Source organism: Lissotriton vulgaris, chromosome 9, assembly GCF_964263255.1.
Source record: "Lissotriton vulgaris chromosome 9, aLisVul1.2, whole genome shotgun sequence".
In the NCBI taxonomy this organism is placed as follows: domain Eukaryota; kingdom Metazoa; phylum Chordata; class Amphibia; order Caudata; family Salamandridae; genus Lissotriton; species Lissotriton vulgaris.
Genome location: NC_141697.1, coordinates 563,770,431 through 563,787,139, shown reverse-complemented (window position 1 = coordinate 563,787,139; position 16,709 = coordinate 563,770,431). Strand labels below are relative to the sequence as shown.

At 43.6% G+C, this 16,709-nt stretch overlaps 1 protein-coding gene across 1 annotated transcript; it reads left to right on the top strand.

Moving 5' to 3' along the window:
- The first annotated feature begins 1,104 nt into the window (after positions 1-1,104).
- LOC147691803 (uncharacterized) lies at positions 1,105-3,354 on the top strand. The gene is made up of 3 exons (XM_086936685.1): positions 1,105-1,248; positions 1,592-1,807; positions 3,066-3,354. Exons 1-3 carry the CDS (start codon positions 1,105-1,107, stop codon positions 3,321-3,323), a joined length of 618 nt encoding a protein of 205 aa, XP_086792811.1. The 3' UTR covers positions 3,324-3,354.
- The last annotated feature ends 13,355 nt before the right edge of the window (positions 3,355-16,709 follow it).

The following is a 16,709-nucleotide window of genomic DNA, read 5'->3' as shown; positions in this document are numbered from 1 at the left end:
GGTTGACTCTCTCTCTATATATACCTCACTCTCTCTCTCCCTATCTCTTTCTCTCACTAACTCTCTCTCTCACTACATCACTCACTCTAACTATCTCTCACACTACTTCACTCTCTCACTAACTCATTCACTCTCTCTAACTCACTCTCTACCTCACTACTCAACTCTATCTAAATAACAGCAACACAATAACACTACTTCACTAACTCTCACTCAATAGCTCATTAAATAACTGTTGCTACATACATCACTCTCTTGCTACATCACTCTCTAACACACTATCTCACAACTTCACTCTCTACCTCACTACATCACTCTCTCTCACTACATCACTCTATTTCTATCTCACTATTTCACTCTCACTACATCACTATATCACGCCTCGCTCTCTCTAAAGTTCAGTAAGTCAATAACTCACTAACATAATCACTATCTCACTAACACACAAATTCTATCTCTCTAACTCACTACATCACTCTCTCTCGATCTCACTTCCTCAGATTCCCAATCTCTCTATCACACTAAATAACTTCCACTCTCTATTTCACTAACGCACTCACTAACTCACAACATCACTCTCTGTTTATATCTCAACATTCCTAAGCATCACTACCGAACTCTTTCAATACTTCACTCTGTCTCTCACTACCTCACTCTCTATCTACCTCACTCTCTCTCACTACATAACTCTCTCTATTTAATAAGCCTGTTGTATAATTTCATATGTTACTTTATGTTACTTTAAGATAAAGTACAATGTATTCAACAGTTATATCCAAAATGTATACTCACAATTTATTCTCATTTCAGATGATTTCTATACAAGAAATTAAGATGGGCAAACAAGATGAGAGCAAACCTTATCAAAAGGCTATAAAAGCAAACATTGTAACATGTTCTCAAAAAACAAACTACCAAAATGCTAAGAAAGAAAACAAAATCTTATACCACCTTGCCCTAGCAGATGAAAGTGGTTCAATTAAAGCAACATGCTATAATGACGATTTTTACAATCAAACCAAACAAGGAAATGGAATTATTATAAGAAATTTCCGAGCAAAGAACAATGTTGTACTTTTAACGAAACATACAAAAATATCAAGGATGATACCTTTAACGCTTACAAGTGAAATTCTGCACGAAGCAAAAAATATACTAGAACCACCAGCTCCACCAGTATCACCGATTAAAACAATAAGACAAGCAAAATTACGGACATTAATGAGCATAACAGGGACAATATCCGAGGTATGTTAATAAGTACAACACAAACTCTATTCCAACATACTCTCTTCCCCACGCTCTCTGCCCCCACGCTCTCTGCCCCCACGCTCTCTGCCCCCACGCTCTCTGCCCCCACGCTCTCTGCCCCCACGCTCTCTGCCCCACGCTCTCTGCCCCACGCTCTCTGCCCCACGCTCTCTGCCCCACATTTTCTCTTCAACACACTCTCTTCACAAAAATCTGTCTGCACCGCACTCTGTCTGCACCGCACTCTGTCTGCACCGCACTCTGTCTGCACCGCACTCTGTCTGCTATACTGACACATTACATCACTAATAAAAACTAATATTTACTTTATCTTTTACAGGAAGAAGAAACTAAAAACATTTTTGTGTCAGGACAAGAAACAAAATTAAAATCTATTACAGTTAGAGACACAACAGACTCTGTCAAAATAACATTATGGAGAAATGCAACAGAATTCCCAATAACACTTGGAACGTATGTCAAAATGACACACTTAACCGTCCACGAGTTTAATAATGAGAAAATGTTAAATACTACGCGGAATACACATATAGAGGTAAGTACTACCCACACTCTCTGCCCCACGCTCTCTGCCCCCACGCTCTCTGCCCCCACGCTCTCTGCCCCCACGCTCTCTGCCCCAACAGCTCTCCTCAACGCTCTCTGCCCCCACGCTCTCTGCCCCCACGCTCTCTGCCCCCACGCTCTCTGCCCCCACGCTCTCTGCCCCACGCTCTCTGCCCCCACGCTCTCTGCCCCACGCACTCTGCCCCACGCACTCTGCCCCACGCACTCTGCCCCACGCACTCTGCCCCCACGCTCTCTGCCCCCACGCTCTCCGCCCCCACGCTCTCTGCCCCAGCACTCTCTGCCACATGCGCTCTCTGCCACACACGCTCTCTGCCACACGCGCTCTCTGCCACACGCGCTCTCTGCCCCCACGCTCTCTGCCCCACGCTCTCTGCCCCACACTCTGTGTATATGTAGATTTGAGTGTGTTTACCTCTATGTATGCAAAGCTCAATAGGTGGGTAGGTGTCTATGTGTGTTTTTTTAAGTGGCTCTATATGTGTATAATTAACTCTCTATGTCTATGTAGATGCCTCAATATGTATGTTACCTAAATCTATATCTTACAGCACTATCTATCACTACCTAACTCTCTCACTACCTCACTCTCTAACTCACTACATCACTCTCTATCTTACTACATCACAAATTCACTCTCTATCTATCTCACTACTTCACTTTCTCTTACTCTCTATCTCACTCCCTCACTTTCACTACATCACTCGCAATATACCACACTCACTCTCTTTAACTGTAGATCTGTATATTACAGCACTATCTATCACATCACTCTCTCACTACCTCACTCTCAATTTCACTACATCACTCTCTATCTTACTACATCACAAATTCACTCTATCTCACTACCTCACTTTCTCTCTATCTCACTACATCTTTATATTACTTTCTATCTCACTCCATCACTTTCAACACCTCACTCAAAATATATCTCACTCACTCTCTTGAAATCACTCTCGCTCTCTCACTACATCAATATATCTAACTCAAAACTCCACTCAATTTATCTCACTACCTCACTATCTTACAACATCTATCTCTCAAAACATCACAACTACACTATCTCCCACTAAATAAGTACATCACTCTCGCTCGCTCTCACTACCTCACTCTCTATCTTTAAAACTATCACTTTCTATTTCACTTACCATCTGGAATACTCCAATAACAGAATAATCACAATGCACACTATATGCCTCTATTAACAATTTATTTTTACTTTGCAGGTAATAGAACCACCTTTGGAAAAAATAAATATTACAATATATGGGATTGAAAATACGACGCAAGAAAAATGTACCCTAACCGTACACATTCAAGACACTGAACTTTTAAAATCAATGGACATCGAAAATACTATTATAATGGACTACTTCGATATACCTACAGACGTAGAAGACTTTAGTGAAGCTCTCATGCTAAAATTACCAAAAAATGTAAATGTTATATTTAAAAATGGCTCCATTGTTGAAATAATCGAATAAGATTACGAAAATGTAATTAAAAGTTAACACTAATGCAAAATTTAAAAAATGTAAACAAAAGTATCTAAAAATTCTAATTAATAAAAAATTTTAAACACTTTTCAGTACTAATTATTTACAAGCAACAACAATGTATTTGATCTTCTGAACTATCAATGCATATTTACAAATAGTCTATGATTACCTCTGTATGTGTAAGTCAGTAGCTATGTATGTCCTCACTCTATCTCAAACTCTCACTTTCACTACCTCATTCTCTTCCCATCACAACGTCACTCACTCTCTCTAACTCACTCTATCAATATCACTAACTCACTCTTTCAACATCACTAATCCACTAAATATATCTCACTAACTCACTACTCACACAATCAAACACTCAATACCTCACTCACTAACACAATATCACACAATATCTATCTCACTACCTCACTCTCTATCTGCATCTTTATCACTACATAACTCTCTCTAACTCACCACTACACTCTATTTATCTCAGTACTTCACTATCTCACAACTTCTCTCTCTAAAAATATAACGACTACACTCTCTCACTACTTCACTCTCTAGCTCACATCATAACTTCACTCTCACTATAACTCACTACATCAATCACTCTCTATCTCACTACCTCACTCTTTCTATCACACTAACTCACTTTCACTCCCTCTCTATCTCACTACATCACAACATCACTCTATGCTTATATCTCACTACATCACAACATCCCTCTCTAACTACCTCACTCTTTACTAACTCACACTCTATCTCACTACATTACACTCTATCTACCTCACTCTCTCTCACTACCTCACTCTCTATTTCAATACCTCACTCTATCTTGCTACCTCACTCTCTCTCTGCTAATGCTATAAGTATCCCATATGCAAAAAAAAATAAAAACCAAAAAAAATAACAATGCCATTTATTTACAGATACAAAATATATAAAAAAATAATGAACACTACCAATAGCTCTAACTATAATATTGCCGAGACCATTGCATTGTAAATGCTTGTTCTATTTACTGTTTACAAGACACTGCATTATGGCCACAAAATAACTATTTTCAATTTAATGGGGAAAGAAACTGAGATCCTATGTTGCACAGCTGGGAAGGTTCCCCTTCCACTATCTACTGGGTTTTTGCCACTACCGCTGACAGCTCCACTGACTCCCACAAAGGTAGTATGCAATCTAGGAGTCTGCTTTGATTGTAACTTGAGCCTAGAGTCCCAAGTAAACAAGGTAGTTGGTGATTGCTTCGCTTTGATGATAATGCTCCGAAGGGTCCTTCCATTGCTCCCTAAACAGACTAGATCGCTGGTAGTAGGGAGTATTGTCCTGAGCCGACTGGATTACTGCAAAGCATTGCTGCTAGAGTCTCCTAAATATCTGATAGGGAGACTCCAGAGAATCAAGTCGATGGCGGCCAAGCTAGCTCTAACGAGACCACGCCAGTCATCAGCGTCCCAGGCCCTTGCCGAGCTCCACTGGCATCCAGTCATGCAGAGTGTACAATTCAAGTCGATATGCATAGTCTTTAAAGCTCTGCATGGCATTGGGCCCATGCCATTACAGAGCAGATTTGAATGGCACGTCCCCTCACGTAACCTTCGCTCCTCCTCAGCTAAACTGGTGAGAGTATCCAGGTTTAGAAGAGTTCGATCTGGAGGAGGAGCTTTTAGTATTGCAGCAGCTTCGGCTTGGAACAAACTCCCAGCCGAACTTAGACAGATGGAAAACCTGCTTCCGTTCAGAAAGAAGCTAAAGACAATACAATACAATACAACCTTCAGAGTAGCTCCCAGCCTTGAGTTAATTTTAACTAAGAACTGCAATAAATAAGTGTTGCATTTTCCTTTTAAAGTTATGGAAAGGCTATGTTTATTTTACATTAATATCAGGCTGCAGATAGCAGAATCTGATAATGGCAGTGCTCCACTCAGATTTATGACCCATGTGGGTCACAGAGGTTCAGAACAGAAGCACTAATGTATTTAACTCTTAAATAAAAGTAATTCTCAATTCAGTATTGGAGCATGGAAACAAAAGGATATTTCATAATGTTTTTAAATGAGAGAAAATTAAAATGAAGTGTTTGCTTAATGATTAAGTTAAGTCTTCATTTTAATGTTCTCCCTTTTAAAGGGGACACATTTACAAACAGCAGGCATGTTATGTTGCTCCAAATGGCTGGTAGACACAGTGCCATATTTATAACTGGAAAATACAAATTTTCTTTGAAATGGATGAAATACAAAGCGAAGAAAAATGTTTATGTGAAACATTGTCTTAATGTTTTTCTCTACTTTAAATTAAGCCAATTAAGGCCTAATGTTTTATGAAGCATGTTTCTTCACTTTAAATTCCTCACATTTAAACAGATGGCTTTATTTTCCTGTTATAAATATGGTACCATGTCTACAGGCCACAGGGAGTAATATGCCTGCTGTTTCAAAAGACACTTTGACATGGGAGAAAATGAAAACGATGTGTAATATAATGCATATAAACATAAAGTTACTCAGTCAGTCAGGATTCTTTATTCGATGATTAAAAATCACCATAAAAGTATAGACATACAATATACATTCCTTTCATTTAAAAAACAATTAAATTAACATGAATCCCAATGTTGGTGCAACAAAAATCACAATATGTTCTAAAACCATTATAAACCTTTAAAAACAGTCACAGAAATCTCACAGTTCCCCCCCCCCAGTTGCCCTCAATCGAACCGCTACTTTAATAAAATTAATGATACAGCACAATGTAAGGGGATCAGTCGCCTGTTGTAAAAAGATCAGAGCCTCTTGAGCACATTTTCTATTAGATTTTTTTTAAATGTCTACCAAAAATCTACACCTAGGTACAGAATACAATGGACATAACAATACAAAATGAAGGGAATCTTGCGGAGACCTATTGTCGCAGCCGCAGGTTCCCCTCTTCTCAATCGCAGATGAATACCCTAGTGGTAATCCCAATAAATATAGTAAAAGATTGAGCCTAAAACGATTCATTAACCCCTTCCGTGCGGGCGGTTTTCCCCGCCCATGCTGACTCCGCCTTGCGCGGGCGGAGTCATGACGGAACGGTTCCGTCATCCGCACAGCTCACCCGTAGTGCATGACGGAACCGTTCCGTCAGCAGCATGGAAGGGGTTAAAAACCTATCCTGTGCATTATATATCAGATATAGATAAGGTTCCATTCCTTCTGTGGTCTTTACGAGATTGTAGGCACGCACTGTGGGTTTAGCCCTTTCCAGCTCTGTTCTCTGTGTAGCTTTATATGCCAAGAACGCTTTTTTAACGCTCGTCTTATGCTGAGGGATAATCACTGCCGGGTTGGCAAAGAGATTCCCGAGGCCCAGGGTTTCCAATGTGGACTTAACATAACTGAGCCACGGGATTCGCAACCATTTATCTCGGCCCAGGCAGTCCTTCATTATTTCCCTGCTTAAGGTTGCCTCTGGATTTACCCAGATTTTTAGCCAAGCTAAGATTGGCCTAACCTTCAATAAATCTTCAAGGTAGGGTATCCCTAACTCCCTGTGTGCAATTGTTGCAGCTAGACTATGTGGGGCTCTCAGGACGGAGCGTAAGTATTTGTTCTCCTCCCGCTGCAGTTGACAAATGTTCTCAAAACCCCACACCTCTGCCCCATAGGTGACTTTAGAGCAACACATGGAGTTATACAGGTTCAACACCTGGTCAGGGCACCCCCTCCCCAACCTTCGGCCATAACCTGCAATTGCTCCGTTGGTAACATTCATCTTGCGGCAACGTTCCTCCACCAGACAGTTAAATTTTAATAGCCCGTCAAATAGTAAGCCCAGATACGAGAATGAATTGACCTTCTCTATCTTATGGCTCCCTATCGTGAAGGTGCATTTATTGCAGGGTTTGTTACCGACGCATAAAACGTAGGATTAACCCAGGTTAACAGACAGGTCTAGAGAACCCATAAAGGATACAAAACCATCAATTAAAATCTGTAGGCACTTTGGTGTGCATCCGAGGAGGACTGCGTCATCTGCGTAAAGTAACACGGGAACATGACGCATCCCTACTCGTGGGCAGTCGGATCCCAGCTGTAGGAGATGCTGCTCCAAATTATTTATATAAAGGGAAAATAAAAGAGGCGCCAAGATGCAGCCTTGGCGTACCCCACTTCTGCAAAGGAAGGAGTCGGTGCATCTGCCCTCCATGGTATACCTGGCTTGCGCTGAGGTATTACTATGCAATTCTCTTAAGATGTTAACGAGGCCAACCTCTATCCCCATACTAGTCATCATGTCCCAGAGCTTGTCCCTATTTACATGATCGAAAGCAGCTGCCAGATCCATGAACCCCATATAAATGGATTCATTACTGGCCTTAGTGTATTTAGCTGCTAATATGTAAAGGTTCAAGCATTGGTCACTCGTGGACCGACCCGTCCTGAAACCGTACTGGGTGTCTGAGATAATGTTATTTGCCTCTGCCCATTCAGACAGCCGATTTAATATCCCCCTACCCAAGATTTTAGCAGATACATCAATCAGGGAGATGGGGCGGTAACATTGAGGGTCGTTCCTGCTCCCCTTTTTAAAAATAGGGACAATGATAGCTGTTGACCAGGAGGGCGGTAACCGACAGCAAATTGCTGTATTAATGACTCTTGTCATTATAGGGGCCCATAATTCCACGGAACTTAGGAACAGATCAGGCGGGATATCATCTTGGCCTGGGGCTTTGTTTTTAGACAACCCCTCAATCCCGACCTTGATTTCCCTTAATGAGAAAACTACGGGCTGGCCTTGCCCGTTTCGTGGTTATATAAACCCCTGTATTGAGTAATCCACATGTCAGGCGTAATGTTTGTTCCTAATTCGGGGGCCTTGTCATCCTGGAAAGTGGGTCTATTAATGATTCTCCAAAATTCTGTCATGTCCCTCTTTTCCCTGGCCTCCCTTAGATCTGCCCAACCTTCTGCTTGTGATGCCTTTTTCCTCCTGCTCAGCCCGCTCTTATATTTTTTCCTACAAGAGGCAACTCGTGTGGCATCCCTTGGCCTTATTTTGATATCATCTTTAAGCTCCCTCAGGGCTTTGGAGCAGTCTCGGTCAAACCACTGCGGCTGACTAGCAATCCCTTTTATCGGGCGCTAGTCTTTAACAGACCATCTACTAAATCAGCAATATGTTTGAATGCTGTGAGTAGCTGCTGTCCTTCTATTGACACGTCCAGACACGCCTCAAAAGCTAATTTCCCTTTCTCCATCAGTGATCTATAAAACCTTTCTCCATCAATTTTGGACCACCTAAGGCGTCTGCCCTGATCAGTGACCCTCTCAGTTATTGCTTCAGGCTTTCTCCCTCTGGGACAGGCCCGATAGAATACATCTAGCACCAAAGGATTATGGTCGCTAAACGGGTTCCAATCAATCCCAACCCTGGCAATTCTGTTTTTAAAACCCTTGAGGCAAGAATATAGTCAATATATGAAGAACATCCCCTACCCTTGAAAGTGGGTAACAAGATGTCATCCTGCGATATATACGCCATATCCATAGTGTGAACCAGGTCTTGGTTATGCAAAAATCTTGTTAAGGCATGACCTTCTAGTGAGTGCTCAAAATGGGCTCCATTATCCTCTGGGCATCGTGACCATGTCTCATCTATTGGGAAAAGGGCTGGGCAGAGGTGACAGTTAAAATCTCCCATGACTAGACTATTTTGGGCATGGGTCCTGGCTTCACACGTAGAATCCTGGCACAATCTATATTCCAATTCTCTTATCAATACGTTACATCCCCCATCCGCCACATTGTTATAGACATTAAACATTGTCAGTTTGAGTCCTTTACCAATGAACCGCACCTCTTGAATATCATGTGAACTACAGTTTGGGGACGACCATGTGCCGTGGAGGTTCAGGTCTACATATAAGGATAACCCACCCATAGCCCTACCTGATCTAGATTTTCTTGCCGGAACAAAGAAGCATTTGTACCCTTGTATATGTAGGGAGCTATTGTCAACTGCCCAAGTTTCTTGTAAGCATATTATATTAAATTTGCTTATATACTGGCGCCATTATTTGTTATTAAATTTGGCAGCCAAACCGGCTATGTTCCAAGACACTATTCTGACTACCTCATCAACTACCGGCCCCCTTTTGCCACCCCAACCTGGGGCTTGTGCAGGGTCTGATAGCCCCTCATCTTCAGCCACATTCTCAAACAGTGTATTTTGAGACCAAGTATGCTTTGGGGAAGGGGCATGTGCATTGCTATTTTTGGTTGGCTCTGCAAATAAGGAGGGAGCCTTTTGTACATCAGCAACTTCGTTATCTGCTACGCCCCCTGAGCAGAGTCAATCAATTCCTTCCATGTCCGCTAATTCTACAAAACGATTAAAAGTGGGCAAGGAGTGATCAGCCTGATGGTAAAAGGATGGTCTGGAACTACCTTCCTGCATTTGGAATGGAGGCCCAAAGCCGATATTCTGGTAACGGGGGGAGGGGTCAATGTAGTTGCTCTGTTGATAAATCAAGGGCCTAGGATTAGATACCGGAGCAACTATTCATCTAGGGTAAAAGTAAGTCAGATCTAACACACTGATGTGGCCCACCAAACAGTAGGGGCAAAAAATACTTTACTGACAACCGGATTTATTAATAATAGTACACAAGCTTACTGCTGCATAGGCGAAGCGTCCTAATCACGGTGTGAACGACGAAATGGGGGGGCCCAGCCCAGTCTCCTGCGGTCTCTGAGGGCCTCAGAGGGCCCGCCCTTTGCCCGGGCTTAGCCCGGCGCTCCCACGACGCAGGAGGAGCTCAGTTCTTTTTGTTCTCCTCCGAGCGCGACTGTCAGCGTCAATGGGCGGGGCCTGGAGGGATTGTGGGGGCTGTAGTCCCCCCGCTCGGCGGCCGCGGTTTGTAGGCGGCGGCGGGGGGAACCAGATGCCCAGTTACAGCTCTCCCCAACAATCTCCCCACACGGGCGGCAAGCGTGGCGGCAAGGCACTTGGATCCCTCAAGGTCAGCAAATTCGTTAAGGCTCTCCCACACCTTAGCGGAGCTCAGGTCTTTTTGTGCGCCTCCGGCCGCGGCTGTCAGCGTCAATGGGCGGGGCCTGGAGGGATTGTGGGGGCTGTAGTCCCCCCGCTCGGCGGCCGCGGTTTGTAGGCGGCGGCGGGGGGGACCAGATGCCCAGTTACAGCTCTCCCCAACAATCTCCCCACACGGGCGGCAAGCGTGGCGGCAAGGCACTTGGATCCCTCAAGGTCAGCAAATTCGTTAAGGCTCTCCCACTCCTTAGCGGAGCTCAGGTCTTTTTGTGCGCCTCCGGGCACGGCTGTCAGCGTCAATGGGCGGGGCCTGGAGGGATTGTGGGGGCTGTAGTCCCCCCGCTCGGCGGCCGCGGTTTGTAGGCGGCGGCGAGGGGGCCAGATGCCCAGTTACAGCTCTCCCCAACAATCTCCCCACACGGGCGGCAAGCGTGGCGGCAAGGCACTTGGATCCCTCAAGGTCAGCAAATTCGTTAAGTTACTCTTCAGTTGAATTTCCTACCATTTCAAAGTGTCTCATTTACACACAGCAGGCATCTTGCTCCCAGTGACTGGTAGACATGCTACCATATTTAGAACTGAAAAATACAGCCATTGTTTTTAAATAGGAGAAATTTAAAGTGCAGAAAAATGTTCCTTATTAAGAAAAAGGTTCTGCACTTTAAATTTCTCCCAATAAAAAAAGATGTATGGTATGTTTGTGTTGTACATGTAACAGTCGTTTAAACAAGAGGAACCGGGAGCTATTGGTTAGGTCCAGCACACACGCTCCCTTATTCAGTAATTTAGAAGCAAGGGTGTGCAGTTCTTGGGACCAAGAAACAACGCTAATAATCTATGAAGTCAGTGGAATATCCTCCAATAGGAGTAAGTGCCCTCACACACCCTGAGAGGTGTCCTGCTTCATCATCTGGGCATGCTCCTTGTCGGGTAGGAGCTGCAATACAACGGGCACCCGCGAAGGGGCTCTTTGCCAGAGATCTTTTCATTATGCCGTTTGATGAGTTTGGGTATGTGGGGTGTGATAAGTAGTGTAGTGAAAGGGGTGATTGAAATGTGTTTAGTGATGCAAGATTTAAATAAACTTGATTAGTGGAGCTCAGTAAACTTCCTGTTCATGCACACTATATGCCACCATGAACAAATGCAGACACCATTGAGCAATATTTCGAGGGTGCCTGCAATGTGGTAAGCTTTGTTTTTTGCCAGGAAAGGGGCCATTGCTGTACAAAGATTATGCTTGAAGGTGTTTCACTCTTTGTATGTGTGCTGTAGAATGCAGAACACATGCAAAGAGGGAGAAATTAAAACATTTCTTGTTACATCTGCCTCAGTGTGTTAAAACCCGAGGGTAGTTGCATGGGAACACCTATGCACCACCCATGGAATGCCCCTTGATACCAAATAGCGCAAGGTAGAGCATGGATCAGCTTTGCATTACTTTTACTTATAATTCAACGCAATTTGTGTCGGATTGAAAATACCAACACAACACTTTTTGTCAAGTTTGCATTAAAAAAAAGTAACACAAACCAGACGCAAAGTCTTTGTAAATCTTCGCTTCAATGGGCCAAAATTCCACTCCAAATGTAGTGGAGTGGCTGAATACCACAGTGGGACACAAATAATACATTAGGCAATCTATTTTCTCTCCTCAAAACCTCATATAGACAGCATCTCCTTTGATTTCTCCACCAACTTTTCACTGCTGACGTGCAAATCCTTTCCTCTTTATGTCTCCTCTCCCTTTTCACATCGCAGACTGTCTCACTGCAGTTCGGCACTGGCTGGCCTTCCTGGCCAACTCCACCAGAACGGTGTTACTCTACTTTCTGTCCTCCTAGGCACCCTTCACCTCACCTTGTTATCCACTTCCCTCCTGACAGCCTGATCTTTGCTTCCTCAGCTATATAACTCTTGGTGTACTTTTCATCCTTCGAGGTGTACGGAATCATGTAATGCTGCGATTTCAGCAAGATATTACCTAATGACTAATAGAAAAATACATTCATCTCTCCGTTTACACACCGCTAAGGTACTCATAATTGCCTAGTACTAGTAGCAAAATTCATTATTGTAACGGACTGCTTGTGGCCTCCTTCAGCATTCATTGCCACCACTGGTTGATGGGGCATGTTTACAAGCTTTCTTTGCCGCCGAATGGGTCACTTTTTTTGATGCACCCGTGGCATATCTTGCTGTCCAATATTTACAAGGACACAAAAAAAACCTGTATGGCTTTTCCTGTTCTTTGTAAATACGCCCACTTTACACGCAGCACTTTCTGTGAAAGGCGTGGCTGTGGGTGTTCCCATGCGACACCCATGGAACCTGACACATTCCCAGATTTACGAGGAATCGAAAACCTGGGAATGCGTCAGAATGCAACATTCAGCGCGCCATGCGCACTTTCACTCTCCACAAAGCCCGGGACAATGATGGCCACTGCTCTGTAATGAAATAGATCTCTCATGTACAAGAGTTTGAGCTATTGGCATCGTGAATGACAATACCTTTTATTTATGTGTTAATTATCAAAAAAGATAAATAAAAGGCATTGTCATTTACAATGTCAATAGCTTAAACTCTTGCAAATGCGAGACCTATTGCATTGCAAATGCTTCTTTCCTCTTTCAATTCCGGCTGAATTCTGCAGCACACATAGAACGAGGAAATCACCTCTTGTGATTGTTTATGTGCAGGAAGGTGTCCCTTCACGTAATCAATCTTTTTTAAAAATGAAGTTTTTCTACTTCTATGTGTGTGCTGTATTAAATAGAACACATAGAAGTTGTAAAAACAACATTTCAGATTGTTTATAAAATAATCTCCCCACAACGCAGGTACCTTTGCACCATGGTGCACCTGAGAAGGTATCCGTCATATCGTTGTAGATATGATGCACCCCTGTGCTTTGTGTTCATGACTAGTGTGTTGCGCAGCAAAATGGCTTGCGGGACCATGCTGAGCCACTTTATTGTAAATAAGGCCCAAAGTGTTTAGTGTAACAACAAGAGCTTTATTGAGTATATCCATACACACTCCACCATACCACTGCCCTTCCCCCACAAAACAGAGTGCCTTTCTGCTAAAAACAGGGCCATCCATCGGCTAGTGACAACTGATTTCAAAGTAGCTGATATTGTTCCCTGGGATTATGTGGCTGGCATTCTGACCTGTTGCTCACCCACCAGGATTTCTTGTCTGTCATTGCTGGTCACATCCAAACCCCCTTGTGTGCCACCCTGTTTGCACCCTCTTCATCTTCTAAGACTGGACAGACTACTTCCTGAGAGGCAAGCCTGCCCCCACAGTCAACACATTCAAAAGCAGGTGGAAGGTCCTTCTCATGACACCAGAGAGAACGAATAAGTAAAGGATGCACGTCATAGGCCCCTCATGAAACCGTACCATGCAACTTGCTTGTATGTATTTGTTTTCGCTGCTCACTCGTCAAAGAACAGCATCATTGTACAATAGCCCCCGCATTGTCCACTCTGGTTAGTGCTTCTTAGTCTGTGTATCAAGCACTGTACTACCTTCGTCTTTTGTATGCCTCTTCTGTAGAAACATACATCTTAAGTCTTAAATATCATTTGCAAAAATATGACCCTTTGGAGGTAACAATAGGGGTGTACTGAAAGAAAAAACATTGTTCCCAGAATGCGAGCAGTGGAAGAATACAAGCCATTCAATCAAAAGGACGACAAAGCGGTATGCTCCAGGGGAGGACCAAACTCAAGAAAGGCAAGCCATTGAATGAGAAGCCAGCAAATGAAAGTGACAATAATGCCAACTATTGGCAACAAGAGGTATTTCAGCAAGAAACAGCTAAACACTGCCTCGTTGGCTTACCCATAAAAGATTAAAGCATGGAAAGAAAAAAAACACTGGAAAAATACATTTCCACCAGTCCTGGCACTGATGTGCCATTTTCTTTTAGGCAGATATTCATGTGTTCAGACATAATAGTATTACATAGCTAAGGGAGACAGTGTTTGAAGGTGCTGGCCAATTGGCCCATGCTGAATGCTCTGGCGTGCATAAGCAAAATATGAACAGGTCAAATGATAACGAAGGCTAACTCAAAACTCTTTTCTGTCCTTAATTTCATAGTGGCCTCTATTGAGACCAAATTACTAGAAAAGGTAAAGAAATAGTGCTTAATTTGTGCCGGTGCTTTCCGGTGCTTAGCACCGGCACCTTTTTATCAGGGCCGGGTCTACAACTTAAATTAACTGCAGGACTGCACTGCAGTTTATACATCATGTGTCAAAGAGAAAATAAAATATAATTTCCTTACTGTTGTGTTGTTCACTTTACACACACCTACGGACTGTCTCCGGAGTCCCTCGGTGAAAAAGAGTGCTGCTGTGCAGTGCTGCACTCAGCTGAGAGAGCGAGCCAGTCAGCCCGATAATATATTCCTCTCCACAAGCCGTTACCACTCACTGCTTTCTGTCCTTAAACATGTGGGCTGCACGTACTGCTCTCGCAGGCTTAGAGTCGGCTGAGCTAGTAGCTCCGGTTGCTGATGGCAGGCTCCTACAATGTTTCAATTTGGGAGACATTAGCCAATTGCGTGATACAGGCTGGCGCCACAGGGACTGACGTGACGTCATGTCCTGCTAGTGCTCACCTTCCGCTACTGGATTTTGTTGTGGTAGGTTGATAGTGCTTCTTGTTTAACTTTTGCGGCAATTCCGAATCCTATCCTGCACAGCGCAGCTGTCTGCTCGCACCGGCCGTCACGTTGCTCAGGTGCAGTGAGTTTAAAATCACGATTGACCACCGTGGGGCCACAAATCCATGAATTGCTGAGGATCAGGGAGACGAAGTGCAGTTGCAGCAGGCGCCAGGACTCTGTCACTGCCCGGACTCACAAATGAGCTGCGTGGGAAACCCGAATTCTCGTGAGTCGCGGTCTTGCCTGAGCCTGCCCTGGTATGTTCTGCGTTGAGGTAAGTGAGTCCACAGTCAGTGTTTTATGGCTGCAGTGCTCCCTGTAGTGTGTGTAATACCATAAACCAATTAAAGATGTCCATCCATTCATCTGCACACATGCATTTGCACATGCAGACATCTCTGAATGTTTTGTGGCATACTTTATTTTTATTGCTTTAATGTTCAGACGTGGCCAATGGCCTGTGTTGAATAGTAAGTAGTAAAGCGTGGGTTTGTTCGCGCACAAAGAGAGAAAAGAAGCAAGTAGCCTGTAAGCAATGAGAAGGCAGCTGGCAGGCACTCGCAAACTTTAAAAAAAAATATATCTTATAAGGAAACATTGTCCCTGAAGCATTGGCACAAAAGTGCACTACTTTCATGATGGTTGCGGATAAGTAAAATGCCATCGCTCACGGTGCTGGAAGCCAACGGGTGAAGCATACTGATCCTCTGATGTGCTTAATGAATGTTGTGGTAAGAGTAACCAAACTATGAATGCCACTGCAACAGATCGATAGAGGAGGGCTGATTGAAACCATTCTAAATATGAACATATGTATATATTTTGTAAATATAAAAACAAAAAACATTCAGTAACACCACATCTAAATGGGGAAATCGCTCAAAGTAATTTGTTGAATTTGACAGGACAACGGAAAACGATGTTTATTGGGAATCTGACTGTGAGTCCGTTAGCGTCTTTCCCTCCAATTAGCGAATGTCGCTGTAGGGTTTTAATAACAAAAGACTCTCTGGAAAATGTTCTTGCTTCACGTCATTTGTTCAGCACATCCTTTTCTGTTTGCCTTCTTTGGAATCCCACTTCCTCTTTACCATGAACAAGTACACGAGAACCACACAGATATTAAATGATTCCTTTAAAGCTTTAACGGCCGCATGCGAGCAGGCAGCTGCCTGCAGTCAGTGGTTGCCGGGTGTGTTACAGTACTGTAGTTCAGAAGCCCTGGCATAGCTGCAGGTGATGTTGCCAGCCGCGGGCAGTGAGCAAGTGTGACTGTGTACACTGGTGCATGTTGTGCCACATAGTGTAACATCAAACGACATCTTAGCACAGTCTGTTTAATGGAATGTGATGCAGCAAAAGACTGCAAGGGATATGTTCTGTGTTCTTCCTCGTTCGTCACTGTGGTGCCACCGTTTCTAGCAGTGGAACTACACACATATACCGACATACCATGGTGCAGTGCACTGCAAACATGCTTAACTTGTGGTGTGCTTTCAGTTTTGTTAAGGCCTCAGACCTTGTTGCGCTGGTGCGTGTGCACACATTTTCAAGCACTTTTAAAGTTTGCCGAGTGCAGCCTGGGCCCAGCGCGTGCTGAGCAGATTTATCTGATCTCTGCAACGTTAATCGTAGCA